The following is an 18,311-nucleotide window of genomic DNA, read 5'->3' as shown; positions in this document are numbered from 1 at the left end:
CGTGGAATAATCCCAGTCCTGCTATAAAGGGGCAACGTATTACACGCGTAGGAAGAAGTGAATTTTGAAACCAACATCATTTCATGCGGTTTCCAAGGAAGTCCTCACCGAAATCTGTTACTTCTGACTCGATCGTCCAAATCAGCCTCGTACTATTTCTTTCCAAATCGGCCAACTCTGGGTATGTATTGATCCTTAGTTTATTACAGTGCTAGAACTTACTATTAATATGTTATTGATGCCTGGGACTGGGATTAATTAAATGACTAATAGCCTACTATTATATCGGTATGTACATGTATACTTGTCACCGAGATCCGCTAAGCTCCTATATCCTTTCTACCATGGGGCTATCTCGGAAACGGATCGTTATAAAGTGTACCCGTTTACCGCTTGTATATTAGTACTAATCGCCGAGCCGCTTTTTCCTTAGAATATACCGCTTCCCGTTATCTAGTTAACTAATACTGTTGACAGCTTGAAAAGTGGGTGTAAGCACCCAGCCTTGGGCGAGACCATATATTTCCCTTCTAGAGGCCTCATACTGAATCCTTAGTTCGAGAATCAGATTCAGCTCTCCTGACTAAGGAAAGGATGCCTGTTATAAAATTCCGCGAAAAATGACCGAGATCCCCTCTGTAAAAGAAAGGTGATATTAGTTTATACGCATGTAGCTGATGAATTTGCTGGCCGTGCTTCAAATATTCAGTGCACCACACAATCCACATTCTCTCGAAATAGCGCGGGGTAGGTGAAGCGTAGAGACCATGGTAGTGCTACAGTGATAAGTATCTAAAGTTATTTTGTTTTTTAACTTTTGGTGATCGGACATTTTATTTCCGTAAGCTCGTATTAATGTCTCACTCGATCCCGGAAAGACAACAACAAGATACTGTTCTCACATTTTTTTTCTTGTTCATAGTGATGTGGAACTAGGAAACTAGGACTACGAAGTCCATGCCTGGACCTACCTTAGTTATAGAAATTCTTTAGTGTATGTTGTGGAGTTAGGTAATGAAGACGCCTATCCGAGCCAAACTGAAATGAGTGTCTACATTTGGAGTCAACTGAACTTTATAAAGCACTAATAATTTTGAGTTCGGCTGATTCAGACCACGAGTGAATCTTCACGTGGCGTATGCCTCGAAACCGTTTTTGATAAGTCAGGTTTTATGGGTTGGCGCATGGCTGGACCATCCTCGAAGTCGTTCACGAAATTACCTTGCCATAATACAAGGGCCGATTGGATAAAAACTGCCTTTCGGGGATTAGAGTGGTTTGTATGATATAAATATATCCTTTTAATGCATGCCCTAGTGCCTGTGGATGAATCAGGCATCTAAGAGGCAATTTCCGAGACCATTTTGATAAGAGATGAGGTGCTGTGGTTGCTATAGATCAAGTGTACCTTAGAAACCCTCTTAGTTATATTGCTATTCTTTTCGCTTTACTTTTCTCATTTTTCCTTCTTTTAATAATATGCCAGAAATACATCGGCTTTCAAAAAATTTAATTAAACAATCAAGCCATTATCGGAGGATTACTCCTCCTTAACACCAAGATTGACATATAGCCTATCATCCATTTGTCATTTGAATACTTGGTTGATAATACTAAACAGTCCCAGATCTTCACAATACACAGTTGATACAGAACTACTTCTGAGCCAATATTTACCCATTTCTTGTGCTCGTGGTCATGAAATACGCAGCCATGAGACAACCAAAGTTTCTTCACCTAGCCGGCCTTATCATTTTTGGCTTGTCAATTCCACTTTACATCCGATTTTGCTTCAGGTAACTATATTGTTGGGAATTATTTTACGTCCATTAGCTAACAAGCTATTATATCTATTATAGTGGCCCATCGTCTTTCTTGTTTAGATTTATGCCAGGAAAGTCCCATCCGTTTGCAGAAGCAGTTCGAAAGATGAACGCTCCATTCATTCACCCAATAACAGCTCCGTACTTTGTTACATATGAGGGATACAATTTCACCCTGAAGAACGCTCCGATTTGGACAAAACCGTTGGGTAAGGATCTGTGTGTCGTAGACATTGACAACAGACCATTTTCGAAGAAACATGAGCTTTTTGATGAACATCTACTCAACTGGGGTTCGTTTGACAAGTATTCAGTTGGCCTTTTGAATCATTATCTTTATGGTACGGAATTATTCCAATAATAACTTCAAAATATATTGGCCATCGGAGCTGACTTGAATATAGCCTTGATCCATGGTTACAGATACACCTTCATACACGTTGCACAAAAGCCATCTGATCGCTATGTCTCTTGGGCCAAAGTACCTGCCATTATCGAGCATCTGAAAGAATGCAAATACGTTCTTAACGTTGAAGCAGATGCCATCTTCAAGGAGCTCACATTACCAATGGAATGGCAGATGAACTATTGGAACTTTACAAAGAATACCAAGGTCGCGATTCCATCCGACCCGACCGAGGACTGGAACCTGGACTGGCAGGGGAATGTGAACTTGAATACTGGATTTATCCTTGCAAAAAACACTCCTCGAACAGTTGAGATATGGGAGAGTTGGAAATCCTGTCTGGATGACTATCATCGCTTCCCGGATTGCCAACAATTCAGGGACAACTGGCCGGCCGAGCAAGGTGCGTATTCCTCTATAATACGTTACCTATATAATGAACCGGATGATCTCCTGGTCATACCATGTGGCGAAGCAAATGGATATCCAGAATCAGATTCCGACTGCAATGGCTCGTTAAATTACCAACACTTTTGGATCAAGAAGGAACAACTTCTGAAGGATAAAGCTACTGTACCGATGATGCAGTTGACAATGCAAAGCTTGCACCTAGATCTTCTGATCAGGAAGGAAGAGGTATTAGTACAGAAACCAGGCTTCTATACGTTCGCGGCCTATGAGTAGACAATAGGGGAAATAAGGACGGCATAATGGCGGGGAAACGTCTGGATAACGTTTATTCACTTTATATGTTTCTTTTCTTGCTGTATGAGATTCTATTATAATAAAGAAATATGTTTAACTATAAAGCATTTTTGAAATAAAATAATATTCAATAAAAATATCAATTGATATCGAATAAAGTATAGTATACCGACTGCAAAAAGTATCAGATACAAAAATGAATTTTATTATTATTATTATTATTTACATAATCGGGATCAATGCGCGTCCCTTTTTTGAGTGAAAAGCGCATCTAATTATTTAAGATGAGGAGGAATCGGCAAATGAGTGGTGTTGATATTCGTTACATCTACTTCAACCTAGTTTACTGATAACTAATTGCTACAGGCCCTGGCAACCAGGCTTGGTGGATTTCAGTGCTCCCAAGCAGAATGGGAAATGATAATCAAAATAGGAAACATGAAGATGATATCCCAGAATATCTATATGCCGAATCCTAAATGCGTCACATCCTGGCGGTGCCCCCGCTGAGCTTGAAGAAAAAGTATATGCACCAGCTTTACCATTTCAGCGTCCAGTCGCTGCTCCAAGCCCCCGCACTTGTGAGATCCTGCAGTCCATTGACCAATAGGACTTGAGAGGTTGCATTATAAGATACCGAACTCTTCGAAACCGGCTTGCCGTTCAAGGTAACGGATGATGGCGTTTTCTGTACCCCCAACACTGTGACATTTGCCAGGGAGTTAGTCTCCTTCCAGGAACCATTCATGGAAGCGGTGAGTGTCGAATGAGATGCAGCAAAGTCGACATTAAGCGTTGCATCAGGAGTTATGCTTTCTCCATCGTCAACATAGAGCTGACCGAAGGCGGTGCCTTGACCGCTTAGAGCGACCAACAGTGACCAAGGACTATTTCGCACATCACGAGTGGTCAATGCAGGTTGTTGCATCGGCAGGACACTTCCACCCCGCACAAAAACGGGGATGTGGCCTAACGGGGCTTTAATAGTGGTATTGACACCCGGTTTCGCATCGAAAGCTGTCTGAGAATACCAGTCATACCAGACTTCACCCGTGCCGACTCCAGGGAATACACCTTTGGTGACATTTGCCTGAGGCTCAAGCACAGGAACGATCATCAGTGAAGGTCCTAGTAGAAATTGAGTCTCAACTGCTGCTAGAGATGGGTCATTGGGAAATTCCCAAGATAGAGCACGCATGACCGTCGATCCCTTGGTGCTCGCAAGGTGGAATAGAGTGTAGATGTAAGGTAGAATGGCATAACGTATCTTCATCGCGGACTTGGATGCATCGGCCACGGAAGCCCATCTGTATGGCTCCTGAGGAATTGCAGATAGGACATTGTGGTTGCGGTAGAAGGGGAAGAATGCAGAAAGCTGCATCCAGCGACTACAGAGCTCTTCATCGGTATTTCCATTGAAGCCGCAAGTGTCAACACCGAACATGGGAACACCGAAGAGAGAGAAGGATAGTGCTTGGGGAATGGAGAAAAACATGTAAGCCCACTTGGAAGCGTTGTCTCCACCCCAATGCCCAGCCCATTTGCCGCTCCCTGCAAACGTGGAGCGAGCAATGATGAATGGACGCTTTCCTGGAAAGATCTCCATCAAACTGTTGTAAGTTGCGTTTGTTTGCTGGTAACCATAGAGATTGTGTACATCATATTCCTGGACACCGTCCGCGTGAGTCGCATTGGGTGAAACTGCATGAACGGCGAGATCATGACCATTTTGCACATGATTAATTACATATGGTGGATAGTTGACATTGCGAACTCCAGGGGTAGGTGTGGTCTTCAAGTAGCCAGTATAGGTTGGTGTGGGACCCGATGTGGCAGACGCAGCTTGGCTGGACGATGCAGCAGATGCAGAAGCAGCCTCGGTAGCATTCGTCACGTTGAAAGACTCTGGATAGTCGTAGATAATGTTTCCAGGCTCTCCTGGAAGCTGAAAGGGGGGGTGAACCGGATTCAGAGTAAGGTTGCCTGTACCGCAGCTGCCAACACAGAATGACGAAACCTCATTCATGTCTAACCAGATGCCATCAAACGACACATTCTGGTGCCACAACATCAACTCACTGGCCCACCAGTCACTACTGTTTGGATTGTGCCAGTCAGGAAAGACAGTGTAGCCTGGCCAGACGGCTCCAATATACTGACTTCCATCAGGGTTCTTCAACCAGATGTCACCTGCTCTGTTATAGGGAGGATAGCTAATGTAAAAGAATTAGTTTCAGCGTTAGCCATAGAATGACGGGAGAAAAGCGTTGCTTACGCGTCAGAAGCATCCTCAGGGTTAGGAACATAAATTGCTGCATCGACAATTGGAACGTAGTGCTGGCCATCCTGGTGAAGCTGTCCGAGGAACCTTGCAGCTTCACCGTAAGAAAATCGGACCTGATCATTATCGAAATCGCGATACTGGTTCATGTAGTCGATATCAGACCTAGAACTGATGAGAATTATTTAAGTATTGGGGATTAAATGTCCATATTACCAGATAGTCTCCAGAGGAATCTCAAAGTTCTTGAAATTTGTCACTACTTCCTGCATCTCCGTCCAATTATTGTATCCCCATCGGCATTGATGGTAACCAAATGCGAAGTACTGCTGCATTGCTGGTAGTCCAACAGTGCTTTGCTGGTAATTCTTAGTAATTTCTGGTTGTGATGGGCCTGAATAGAAATACAGATCAACACTGCCACCGATTGTCCGCCAGGTGAGGTTGTTAGGACGCAGAAGGACCTCCTGGCCGTGGGCATTCCGTAGGAAGACACCATGAGAGAAAGACTTATATTTCTTAGAATTATGGGTCTCATCGGTAGTAAGCAACTTATAATTCTTGCCATCAACCTCGTAATAGCGGGTGTCCAAATAAAAGGGATGGGTTCCATAGATGTTTCTACAAGAAAAGTAAGCATGAAGAATTTATTTCAATTTCACAACGCAGGAAAGCATTTTGGGTGTGATATATATAGCACTTACTGGTCAATTGGATCACCAACATCCGCAGCGTAGGTCGTCACTGTGTAGTTATTCCCAAGTCGCAAGCTATGGATGTGCTCACCAAGCCCGTAGAGGTTATAATTCTCCGGCAAGGAGCTAACAAACTCAATGAATTGGTCTTCAAATACAAGAACCGTTCCTTCCGTGTTGAAAAGAGTATCACCAGTGGTCTTACGTGTCACCTTGAAGCTGAAGGATGGCTCATTCGACCAATTAAAGGTAAGATCGCTATGAGCACCCACGGTAGCCGGCTCAACAGTGGGCTTGGGCACAATGTTTTGTGGAAGCAAATACCAGGATTGATTTGAAGCATCAATGTGAGTTGGGACGATGTTGATGTTCAGCCTGTCCGCAGACTGGTGTTCCACAGTCAGGTTCAGATATTGGACGTCTGTACCGTATACGTTGCAAGCAGCACCAGCCAGTTTCAACGTAGCTGTGATGCCAAACTCGGTCTTTTGGACATTTGATGCAGTGTATCCGGGACAAACTTTCTGAGCATTGACGGCTGTAGCATCGTCAATGTTGGCAATCAAATTTGCACCATAATTGACAGAGTTAGGTACAGTGAACTGTGCTGGAGGTGCTGTAGTCGCCGCACTTGAAGGTGCAGCAACAGCACCAGTCACAAAAAGCCAGGTGCTGGCAAGGAACCCAGCGGAGCTGACCATGTTTGCTGGTAGATAGGCAGTATGAGGCTTCATTCCACCAGCACCTTCAGCATTTTATCCCGTCGATACAATGAGAACAAGGGCCTTTTATATTACTTCTCTGCATGAAAGTTACTGCAAATCCCAAAGCTATCCAGGACATTCGTCGGGGGCCCCGCAATTTCCCCGACCCTGATCCACATGTACTACCTATGGAGGCTCTGGCTCCGGCTATGATTGATTGAATAGAAGATTCCATCGAGATATTCTGGAATGTGACCGCTAGGTGAAATGGCAAATTAATTAAATAGCAGTATCTGGCTGTCCTATAGTATCGTGCTCTCCTGCTATTCTTAGTCTTTTGAGGGCCTAGCTGAAATTTTGCTTGACCTTCTGTCAGCCTAAATAAGAGCCAAATTAATTACCGCTACCCTTGAAGGTGACCCTTTTGGTGTAGTAATTTTTACGGCCGTCACCTTCACTCTCTGCCAAATCTCTCAGCTTACCATGGAACAAATTCCCCGATATCCCGACGCTAAGCTGGCGTGGTGCGTGCCCAAAACCTGGATCAAGCAACCCCACCTTAGCAATCCCTCGCATTAAGCAACAGAAACCGTGTCAAGATTATATTTACATACAAAATTGCTTATTGCCTCATTTCTAGGTGATTGCTTATGGTTTTACCCTCTCTCTATATACAATTGTTTGATCCTAGGTCTTAATGTACACCACTTGTTTGGCGACCCGAGTCCCTAGTCGACGGAATGTGGGGTAAAGTCGAAATTAGTGCACGGACGGTTGCAATAAAAAGTAGGCTAATATTTAGTGCAAACTTTTATTGGTTATCAATTTGTGTCCACTTTTCTCGACTATTGCCACATCCTCTGGTGGGAATGATTATGGTTAGGGTCAGGAGAGGAAAATTAAGAGATTGCAGGAGGGTTAGAGAGGATTAGGACTAGAGATTTGGTAATTATTTCTTCAATGTTACGATTGGATAGAATATATATACATAAGGCTTATAAAGTAGCTACTCCATTTCTTGTTGTACTACATCACTACGTAATCGGCTCTCGCCAGATCGTACGTTTTCTATCGGACCTCCTCCGGTTTTATCGTTTAGGCCTCGATTAAATCGGACTTTAGGCCAGACAAGGATTTCGTTGCTGTATCGGAGGCGTGCAACTACACGGGACAGTTCTGGCGGGGAGAACCTTAGGGCGTGTCCCTACGCTGATCTGCTGTTGAACCTTTTAGGCACTAGTTTAATAGAAACCATCCCGCCACAAGCATCAATTTGAGGGGATCTACGGATACCTGCTTTGGGCTGATGCTAAGGAGTTTCAGTCTTCCATTGCTCTAAACTCCTCGCTTTTCAGCAATCTTATCCTTCGATTTTGCCCGTGTTGCTAATCCATCTTAACCGTCCGCTTGGTCTCCCGACTGGGTAGAATCGTGCCGTTTTATTAGCTGTGACAAGCTAATTTAAGCTTGATCGGTTATCCTTCGCATCCTATGGCCTGGTCCTAGGACTCAATTATAAATCATCTCTAGAAGAGGGTAAAAGGCCTATTAGATGCTAGGCACTCTTTTTGGCTGATTCGTGGCGGTAGCTTGGTATTAAGTGAGAGTGAACCAGCCAATCGGGCGGAGTATTAATTATAGGCCGATGTTGGATTTAGTTTGACCCCTGGCCGCTCGTCAGAGCCACATGAATCCTGCTTTTCCTCGTGTCCAACCCGCACGTCAATCAATGTCTGCTCACAAGTGTGTCGGTAACCCGACCTTCAACGAGGTCTATGCTGGTGCCTTCTCAGAATGGCCAGAGAAACTTCCGGGGGTCATCTGCAAGACGCCACCAATCGGCACCAACAGCGCTCCGCGATTTGCACAGTGCTGCTCCGGCCCTGTATACAACATCACATCACCGACTGTTCCGGATGACCTCGCTTACCCGGTCACCTGCGCCACGTTGTGCCAGATTTCACCAGCTCTAAACGCCGATAACGACAAAAATCCATACGGTTGGAGCGACCACTTCATGTGTTTGACGGATGGTGGTATCGATGCCTCGAATTGGGAGGTCGTCTGCGACACTATCACTGTGTCAGGCCAGTCGGCACCTACTTCGTTCATCTCCACGCCGACGGGGAGCTGGGCAACCCAGAGCGATGCGCTTGACAGTTTGGGCTTCCCCGAACCTTCGACAGTACCGGTCCTCTCCAGTACGGGGACAGAGACAATCACCAGTAGCAGTGACCGCCGCGAGAGCTCTGCTACTCTCGCCCTTTCCAGCATAGGACTTTCAGAGACAGTGCTGTCATCGACGTCCCCATCAATCAGCTTGCCTCCGTCATCTTTGACCAGCAAAACAGCGGCAGCAACAGGGCCTGCGACGCCGACCAGCACATCGACTGGTGCAAGGCTCAGCTTGTATAAGGTCGCCACGACGATGCTCATTATTTCTCACCTCTATATTGGATGGCATCTTTCCGCAAGCTAGATGGATACCGAAGAAAGAGACTGAATGACGTCTTACGTATGGTATGGAACCAAGTAGGCTGACTGTAATACTATTAGATTTAAATATTAATACCAGCTCTGTTCACTAGTTGTCTTGATCTAGGTAGAATCCGACTAATACCCGTATTGTAACCGAATCATACCGTGTAGGGACGGCTAGGTCTCAAGAAAGGTCATAAGCAAAGTTTAGAGGCGATAAGTTGCGTTTCTGTGGTGTACGCAATTGAAATAATAATAAGCATGAGAGTCTTATCCATGCCCTGAGATATTTCCTTAGTATATCTGCAGTTCAATGTTCATGCTGTATACATACTTGACATTAGTTGTAGATCTATTTTTATCACAAAAGAACCAAATATAAAGAAGAAATCTATATTGTATAAAATTTCCGAAGTTTTATTATGATACACGCAAACAGCGGCGGTCAGGATGCAACAATAACACGCGAGGCTCGCGATGGGAGGCCTCATGCCGGGTGCCTGAGGCTACAACGGATACCAGATACTACCTTAATTCTGTGTGGCATTCCTCGCCCTGAAAAAACAATGTGCCATTCAACTTTTTTTTCTCTGAAATCCAATGCTATTTACCATGGCATTATGCAGCCGCATTCTTCTTGAAGCCCAAGAATTATGGTCATTCAATAGCACATATGCAATTATGCTTCCATCTCGCTTTGGCCTTACGCCACGCAGCGACAACGCGCCCCCAAACCAGAAGGTCAAGGCCATATGACACTATTGGGATCATGGTATGTAGGGCACTGATCAGCTGGCCTTAATTGGATTGGATTTTATAGTTAAAGTAGCAGCGAAACTATCCTGCTGATCCGGCCAGTGCTACTCTGTGGCTCTGTCGATTCTCCAATGATTGATCAAATTACCGACTGGGCTGGCTTTAGCATGAGCTTGGCAGGGGTCGGTTTAATTTTTCACCAATGAAACCCCTTCTGCTGCGGAAATGGATTGCTTACATTTGAAACCATTTTGAGTTGTATATGCCGCGAGGCTCCATAGAACGAAAATTATTTTGGTATAATTAAGATTCAACTCCCGGATTGACAGCCATGACTAGATTTTCAGAAATTAATCCTGTGACGCCGCTGAACGGTGTTTCTTGTCTCCTAGGAATATTGCTGTGAGGTGTTACTGGGCCTTTCTATATCGTTCATTTCTCTAGTCACTGTATCTGTTGATGCATTGGTATTTAGGCGATATGCGGACCCTCAACAAAGTCATAGGAGTATCACCTCTTCTATTCCTATCCACTATCGCAGCACACAGTTCGACTGGGAATTCTAGTTTTGATCCCCTCCGATATGTCAATCCACTGATTGGCACGTCCAACGGGGGTATGCTATTTGTCGTCTTGTCATTTTGATTTTGTAGAGCGCAAGCTAAGAGTCAAAATAACAGGACATGTTTTTGCCGGTGCTAGTTTGCCATTCGGTATGAAATCTCCGATGAACTGAGCAAATATTTCGTCGGCTGATAGAATTTGTATAGGCATGGCCAAGGCAGGCCCAGACTCAGATTACGATAACCAGGGAGGCTTTTCTACCGATTCAGGTGGTATAATGGGGTTCTCTCATATGCATGACTCCGGCACTGGTGGTGTAAGCTACTCCTTGACTCTTGACTTGACTCGCCTCCAATGCCTTGATTTTGGATGAAGTATACTGAACGCAATGCTAGGCCGCATCTATGGGGACTTTCCCCATCTTCCCACATCCAAACTGCACCAATGACGACATTACTCAATGTGTCTATAGCTCGCCAAATAGAAACACTGGCTATGTGGCCGGTTCGGTCACTGCTAAACCGGGGTATTTCGGCTTCATGCTCAAAAACGGCGTCCAGACGGAGATTACGGTTACAAACCACACGGCATTGTACCGCTTCACCTTTGACCCTAACGTGCAATACAACAGTCCTGTGATTCTAGTTGATCTAGGAGATTTGCCGCAATCGCGATCTAGTGGTACGGCCACTGTGAATCCTACGTCTGGTCAACTCCAGGTCAGTGGCACATTTGGCCCTAGTTTTGGCGATGGAAACTACAAGACGTATGCCTGCATTGATTTTGCGGGAGCCGGAATTCGGAATACTGGCACCTTTTTCGGCGACCAAGTTGCCCTCCAGCCTGGTAACGTATCACAGACAGTGGGAAGTTATGGCTCCGCCAAGTCAGCTGGTGCATGGACACAGTTCGCAGGAGCGGTGAATAATGAGCTTAAGGTTCGAGTTGGACTGAGTTTGATAAGCAACGCGGATGCCTGCAGTAATGGGCAGAATGAGATCCCTAACTTCGATTTCGATGCGACGTATGAAGCAGCACAGCAGGCATGGACAAACAAGCTCAATGTTGTTTCAGTGAACCCCGGAGGCGCTTCCGATGACTTGCAAACGTCTTTCTGGAGCGGCCTTTACAGGTCGATGTTGAGTCCACAGGACTATACCGGCCAGAATCCTTTATGGCAGAGCGATGAGCCCTACTATGATAGTTATTACTGGTGAGTGGGTTTCTACAACATAGTGTGGTAGATCTCTGACAAACCTCCTCGCAAAATAGTATCTGGGACTCCTTCCGCTCCATCCATCCCCTTCTCACTCTCATCGATCCTTATTCTCAGTCACGCATGGTTCGCAGTCTAGTCGATATATACCGAAACGAAGGCTATCTTCCCGACTGCCGCATGTCCCTATGCAAAGGATTCACACAAGGAGGCTCAAATGCTGATATTGTGATTACCGATGCCTATTTGAAAGGGGTTCCTGATATTGACTGGAACACCGCTTATGAAGCCATTATTAAAGATGCCGAGGTAGAGCCAGACAATTGGTCTGTGGAAGGGCGTGGAAACCTGGACAGTTGGCACAATCTTGGATACGTTCCTACCCATGACAACGACACTAACACGTCCGGTTTCATGACCGGCAGTATCTCGCGGACAGTTGAATATGCCTACAATGACTTTTGCATTGCGACTATGGCGAATCAGACCGGCCAATCGGGTGACTATAATAAATATATTGGCCGAGCACAGAATTGGAAGAATATGTTCAACAGCGACACAGCCTCGAGCATCAACGGAGTTTATACTGGATTTACCGGTTTTCTGCAGCCGAAATATGATAATGGAAGCTGGGGTTCTCAAGATCCGATATTTTGTTCGCCACTGCTGGATTTCAATTCTTGCTATCTTTTCGAGTCAAATTACGAAACTTATGAGGGAAGTGCCTGGCTATACACATTGTAAGTCTTTCTCCTTTTTCCACGACTCATATACTCATTTAATTTCTAGCTTCGTCCCACAAGACATGGGCGAACTCATCGCTACCCTCGGAGGCAAGGACAACTTCACCAGCCGTCTCTCCTATCTGCATGATTCGGGGCTCCTCTACGTCGGCGACGAACAAGCCTTCTTAACTGTGTACCAATTCCACTACGCCGGGCATCCCGGTCTATCCTCAAAGCAAGCGCACGCCTACATCCCCTCGCAATTCAACAATACCAACTCCGGGATCCCCGGCAACGACGACTCCGGCGCCATGGGCTCCTTTGAATCACTCAGCATGATGGGCATTTGGCCCGTTAGCGGACAAGACGTGTACCTGCTCAACCCGCCATTTTTTGAAGAAGTGTCAATTACGAATGCCATCACAGGCAAAGTGGCGACAATCCGAAACGCCAATTTCGACCCTTCGTATACGAATATTTATATTCAGAATGCTACTAGGGATGGGAAACCCTGGACAAAGAACTGGATTGATCATGACTTTTTCCTTAATGGTGGGATCTTGGAGTTTACGTTGGGTGATAATGAGAGTGGATGGGGTACGAACACGGAGGATCTGCCACCGAGTTTGACGCCGTACAACTTTTAGTTTGCGAAATCATGTACACATGCTTTCATTCTTGTATAGATATAAAATTGCATAGATTTCAGTATTATTTTCATATTCAAAATCACATTTACTTCAAAAACTTCAATGTTGATCAATGGTTGAGCTTGAAAATGAATTTCATTACTATAATGCATATATGTGCAAGAACACTGACAAGGACATTTTAAACTCCAACTTGAACAGCATACCTCAATTTATATAATATAAAACAGCAATTAAATCCTTGGCCCAGTCAAAATAGGCTTCGCCTCTTCTGATGTCCACCAGCTCTTCCCCGGCTCGCCTGGGAACGAGTACTGTTCCATACTATCCGGCTTCATCTGCACACTATAACCAGGTTCGGTAGGTGTCACAATATACCCATCCTTCACACTCGCTGGATGCTCGAAATGCTCATGCAAGTGGTCGACATACTCCAACAAGCTCCTCTTCCCGCTAATCACCACATAGTCAATCGTGCTCAGATGCTGAGTGTATTCCGGCAACCCGACACCGCCAGAGTGCGGCACAATCGGGATGCCGAATTTGCGAGCCAGTAGTAGAATTGCCAGACATTCGTTTACGCCGCCAACCCGGCATGCGTCGGGTTGCAGAACAGTCAGTGCTCCGGCTTGCAGGAATTGCTTGAACATCACCCGATTCTGGCACATTTCTCCCGTTGCAACGCCAATAGGCCCGTACGGCGTATCGGAGAGTGCTTTACGGATGGCTGCGTGGCCGAGGACGTCGTCGGGCGATGTGGGCTCTTCGATGAACCAGGGCTTGAATTGGGCGAGTTCTTTCATGTATGTGATTGCCTCTGGGACAGACCAAACCTAAGAAAACATCAGTATATATTCAAATTTTCCTGATAGGACTGACTTACCTGGTTTGCGTCCACCATCAACACATTCCCCTTATCATATCCAATAGCCTCGCGAGCAATCGTCAACCGCCGCTTATCATTCTCCAAGCTCCCACCAACCTTGAGCTTGAAATGTTTGAAACCATCCTCCACACTCTGCGCCAGGAGCGCCTTGAGCTTCTCCTCCGAATACCCCAACCAGCCGGCACTAGTAGTATACGCTGGAACAGCTCTATTCTGCTCCGCATCCCTGATACGATCCTGCTTAGTCGGCTCGACCTCTTTCAACAAGGCAACCGCTTCCTCGGGCGTCAGTGCATCAGTGATATATCTAAAATCAATACACCGCACGACCTCCTCGGGTGTCATATCGGCGATGATTCTCCACACGGGCTTCGCCAGGGTCTTTGCCCACAGATCCCACAGCCCATTCACCACGGCACCCAGCGCCAGGTGAATCACACCCTTCTCCGGGCCGATCCAGCGTAATTGGCTGTCAGACACCAAATAGCGCCATGTCTTGCCCCAATCCGCGGTGATCTCGTCGAGGTCTTTGCCGACGACGAGCGACGCAATGGTGCTGATTGCCGCACAGACGATTTCGTTGCCGCGGCCGATTGTGAATGTCTACCAAAAAACCAATCAATATATTGGGTTAGGTTCGTGGTGCGTCGTCGTGTTAGAGAGAAGTGGTCTCACCATTCCGTGACCCTCGTGTTGAGAGTCTGTTTTGATAATGCAGTACGCGGAGGAATAGTCGCCAGCTGCGTTCATGGCATCCGAGCCAGTCTTGTCAAGCGAGGTCTACAGCGTCGTCAGATATTATGCTTGCGCACGGCGGAATTGCAATTGACTTACTGGAAACCTCACGTCTCGTGTGACGAAACCGGTAATCTTGACCATTGTGCCAATTAATCACTGATAAGTTAAAGACCAGAAAGCAACTTAATCACGCAAAGAGCTGGAAATCCTATGTTGTCGAATAGCAGAGGTACATATGTCGGAGAAAAAATAGTAGAAAGCAATGAGGGGCTAACAATGGTATATATTATATTCGCTTCTCTTCATGTAACACCAATTAGCAATACGTAGCCTGCTGTACCTTCCTCCAAATTTTAGTACGTATTCACACGAGGGGAAAACGCGATAATGATGAATAATATGGCGGGGGTAATTTTCTTGCGGGTAACTTGGATCAGTCACAGGTATTGTATGGTAATGATGTATCTGATTCGTGGAACTTGATATCACTAGGAATTCCCGCGAATCAGATGTTGCAATTTCGTCGCCGGGATTGTCTCCGATGTATCTATCCCGTGACTTCGCAGTTGCTCCGATAAGTAAATGCGGGATATAAAGCCAATAGAGGCATTCTAGACAACATGTATAAGAATAGGGAGATTATAGGAATAGAGGGATAGTAATAGAGAGATTATTACTCGGTGCTCATTATCAAGTCATGCAGAATAGCCCGCGGGTCAATGAATACATAATGGGTCTCTTAACTACTATCTATCCAGACAGACCACGCTTCTCGCTTTCCGAGAAGAAAATAATCATTCGCCAGAGCTTCTTAACCAACACCTCTGCCTCCTCGTCAAGAGCCTATAGAAACAGTTAGTTTGATAGAATTGCACATGTAGTGAAGGGAATACTGACCTCAGCCAACTGCTCCACCAGCTCCTGAGGAGGACCATGCCTGCGAAGATGCTCCTCGACCACGTCAACCAACATCTGCTCTTGCACACCCAAGTACTCCATGATTTTCTTCTCCACAAACGGCTTGAGCTGGTCTCCCAGCACGGACTCATCGACAAACTCCCATTTGACCTCCCATTTCCAGAGTCCTTCTTTGCTGGTGGGGATCTCTGCTGCCAGCTGTCTTGCGGCTTGCGCTCGTTCCTCGTCTGTGAGTCCGGAGGCTTCCGCAGCAGAATCGAATTTGATGGGGACGAGTGTCCGCTTGGTTGTGGTGTCCACTTCCTCTTCATCCTCTAGCAGCCCTTCAACTTCAGCAACAGTACGACGGGAAGTGGCGGCTTGAGCTTTCTGTTGAGCAGCTGCGCCAAGTGAAAGCTTGAAACGTTGTGGTTCTCTTGGTGCCTGATTTCTCGTCTCCAGTTCCTGGGCTTGACGAGCCAGGAAGTCGTCAGCCATACCGCGCGCTTGTTCGCGTTGCTGGGCAGATCTAGTCTTTTCACGCTCCTCAGCTGCGCGATCCGCTTCGTCAGCTTTGATTTCCCTGCCACGGATGCTTGTTCGACTTCGAACCCAGGCTCCATGGTCGGCGTAGTAATCCTCTGCTTTCCGGCCGCTCTCAATATCGTCGTTCCATTCACTGAGGAATTTTGCCATTGCTTCCTTAGCTTCTTGGAGCTTAGCCTCTTCGTCTTTGTCGCGGTTTCTCTCTCGCTCAACAGCCGCGGTACGGCTGCGTTCACGATTCAACCATCTTCGCTCTTGATCTAGGTATTGTTTTTCTAGCTCGCCATTCTTCTTGCTTTGTCTCCGGCGCTCAAGTTCTTCGTCACTAGCATCTGTACCTTCATCCTCACCGTCAAAGCCGACCCCGTTCCCATTCACAAAAGAGACACCCTTCTGGTAATCCTTTGGAATTTGCACACCAAAGCCCTTAGGGCCAGAAGGTGCGTTGGCGATAGAACGGTCACGCGGGCCAAGAGGTACGCCGTTCGCTCCCCCAGCAGGACCGCTGGGTGCCGAAAGTGGCGGGGAAGCCAATCTATTGATGCGCCCTCCGGCATTTCTCGCACGTTCCATCGATTCGATTTCTTCTTCGCGACGTAGACGCTCGAGATCCCGGCGATTGCTTCTCTCGCGAAATGCTGCGATTTCTTTGGCAACGCTCTCCCGCATTTCTGCTGGAATGTCTGATAGTTCATCTTCGGCGGTGATGGGAATAGTGACGACTTCAGCTGACCCATCTTTGCCTTCCCCTTCTCGCATGGTTATATCACCGTCACGATCAACGGCTGACGCCTCTTCGGCTTGTGGAGGAACAGCAGGATGCGTAAGATCGGACAAAACGGAGGCTAAATTTTGACGGGCGGACTCGATGCGCGGTTGTTGTTCGGAATCTTGTTCTTCGGTTTTAGATGATTCGTATTGTTCGATATATTTGACAGTACCCTCGTCAAATACAATCTAAAGTCTCATTAGTATGTCGGAAATAACTTATATGAAGCGCAAAACATACCAGGAGCGTGGACTTGTCGACTTCAGAATCCTCTTTTTCATCTGCTTTACGTGGCATTTGTCGCTTCACAGGAACCTCCACATCTTTGAGAACCTCCAACGCAATGCTCAAACTATCCGGATCTTCGAACTCTGCAAAACCAAACTTGCAAGGCTTATCATCCGCGTCAGTCGCACGTATCCAGCGCTTCAAATTGCCTGCACAGCGTAAGATTCTCTCAACTCCATCATCGCCACCAGTTCCCTCTGTAATCCCACCCACGAATATCGTCCTCAGTATCTCTTCTTTAGTAGGCGGCTGTAGCTGCATCATCGCATCACGGATATTTTGCCGCTGCGACTCGACATTCCTAGACCCTAGACCTGCCCGACGACCTGACTCTGCACCTAGCATTGCATTCTCGGGTGTGGACGTTTTGGCAGGCCCCGATGTGCCCAATCGAATGACGGGAGCGGAGAAGTTGATATTCGGCATGTTGGGGGGAGGCTGAAAGTTGGCTGGGAAGCCAGCTGGGCGTCCAGGCTGCTGTGTATTTGCCTGCTGCATCCCCGGAGGAGGAGCGGTTCCAGGGGCAGACATACCGGGTGGAGCACCTAGAGCTTGTCAGAATCATGTCTTTTTGATCTTGTTCATCTACTCACCCATGCCCGGAGGCGGAAAGCCGCTGAACTCTGGCGGTCGCCCATAGAGATGGGAACCTGTGGCAGGTTAGTATGATGACACTGTAGCAAATATAATTCGAGATGGCTTGCCTTGGTATGGATTATACATGTTTGAAAGAGTCAAGTCCTTTGTCGCCGGACTGGAAGCTTCGTTGGGAGCGTCCCAGCTAAGAGAAGTTGGAGGACACGGGTGCAAACTTGGTAAAGGATATATAAAAACACACTTAGCAGCCCTGCCTGAAAATGGGAATGCGCAATTGGGAGCTGTCTGGTCGCTGGCAACGACTAGAAGAATTCTCGCGGTCTAGATAGCTTCGCAACTGCCAAATTCAATCAGATTGCGCCGCGCCAAGAGCTCACCCTGGGCTGCTTATGTAAGTCTTGGCGTAGCCGACATTTGTGTCGAGTCATGTGACGGATTTTCCATTAAGGGACTAGTCTATGTAAGTCAGTCATGTGACCCGTCTGTATGATGGCTATCTCAGTATCCTCATAATGAGGAAAATCCATACTCGTACACCTCCCATCTGCTTCATTTGCCTCATCTGATCCATCAATTATTGACAAGGA

The 18,311-nt window shown here is 46.5% G+C and overlaps 6 protein-coding genes across 6 annotated transcripts; 3 read left to right on the top strand and 3 right to left on the bottom strand.

Annotated features, from left to right (window-relative positions):
- Window positions 1–1,929: 1,929 nt before the first annotated feature.
- BGW36DRAFT_305882 (uncharacterized protein) lies at window positions 1,930–2,913 on the top strand (the record flags this gene model as incomplete). Its single annotated transcript, XM_046212104.1, has 2 exons — window positions 1,930–2,164; window positions 2,228–2,913. 2 exons carry the CDS (start codon window positions 1,930–1,932, stop codon window positions 2,911–2,913), a joined length of 921 nt encoding a protein of 306 aa, XP_046066959.1.
- Window positions 2,914–3,472: 559 nt separating this feature from the next.
- Window positions 3,473–6,611, bottom strand: BGW36DRAFT_432550 (putative alpha-glucosidase AgdA; the record flags this gene model as incomplete). Its single annotated transcript, XM_046221149.1, has 4 exons — window positions 3,473–5,147; window positions 5,210–5,380; window positions 5,432–5,836; window positions 5,920–6,611. The coding sequence occupies 4 exons, from the start codon at window positions 6,609–6,611 to the stop codon at window positions 3,473–3,475; spliced, it is 2,943 nt and encodes a 980-aa protein (XP_046066958.1).
- Window positions 6,612–7,876: 1,265 nt separating this feature from the next.
- Window positions 7,877–9,431, top strand: BGW36DRAFT_389280 (uncharacterized protein). Its single transcript, XM_046217326.1, has one exon. It carries the CDS (start codon window positions 8,302–8,304, stop codon window positions 9,091–9,093), a length of 792 nt encoding a protein of 263 aa, XP_046066957.1. The 5' UTR covers window positions 7,877–8,301; the 3' UTR covers window positions 9,094–9,431.
- Window positions 9,432–10,328: 897 nt separating this feature from the next.
- Window positions 10,329–13,000, top strand: BGW36DRAFT_306682 (alpha-1,2-mannosidase, putative subfamily; the record flags this gene model as incomplete). The annotated part of the gene is made up of 6 exons (XM_046212171.1): window positions 10,329–10,464; window positions 10,529–10,561; window positions 10,619–10,728; window positions 10,808–11,625; window positions 11,685–12,368; window positions 12,418–13,000. 6 exons carry the CDS (start codon window positions 10,329–10,331, stop codon window positions 12,998–13,000), a joined length of 2,364 nt encoding a protein of 787 aa, XP_046066956.1.
- A 121-nt stretch (window positions 13,001–13,121) lies between these two features.
- Window positions 13,122–15,023, bottom strand: BGW36DRAFT_465627 (mandelate racemase/muconate lactonizing enzyme family protein). Its single transcript, XM_046222311.1, has 4 exons — window positions 14,724–15,023; window positions 14,565–14,669; window positions 13,887–14,492; window positions 13,122–13,836 (listed from the first exon to the last, which is right to left on the bottom strand). The coding sequence occupies exons 1-4, from the start codon at window positions 14,766–14,768 to the stop codon at window positions 13,237–13,239; spliced, it is 1,356 nt and encodes a 451-aa protein (XP_046066955.1). The 5' UTR covers window positions 14,769–15,023; the 3' UTR covers window positions 13,122–13,236.
- A 231-nt stretch (window positions 15,024–15,254) lies between these two features.
- On the bottom strand, window positions 15,255–18,054 carry BGW36DRAFT_389273 (uncharacterized protein). The gene is made up of 5 exons (XM_046217325.1): window positions 17,832–18,054; window positions 17,721–17,777; window positions 17,080–17,672; window positions 15,525–17,027; window positions 15,255–15,470 (listed from the first exon to the last, which is right to left on the bottom strand). The coding sequence occupies exons 1-5, from the start codon at window positions 17,848–17,850 to the stop codon at window positions 15,378–15,380; spliced, it is 2,265 nt and encodes a 754-aa protein (XP_046066954.1). The 5' UTR covers window positions 17,851–18,054; the 3' UTR covers window positions 15,255–15,377.
- Window positions 18,055–18,311: the final 257 nt, after the last annotated feature.

Source organism: Talaromyces proteolyticus (assembly GCF_021365285.1).
Source record: "Talaromyces proteolyticus strain PMI_201 chromosome Unknown BGW36scaffold_13, whole genome shotgun sequence".
Lineage (NCBI taxonomy): Eukaryota > Fungi > Ascomycota > Eurotiomycetes > Eurotiales > Trichocomaceae > Talaromyces > Talaromyces proteolyticus.
Note: the sequence above shows the minus strand (reverse complement) of the source record. Positions and strands in the feature narration are given on the sequence as shown.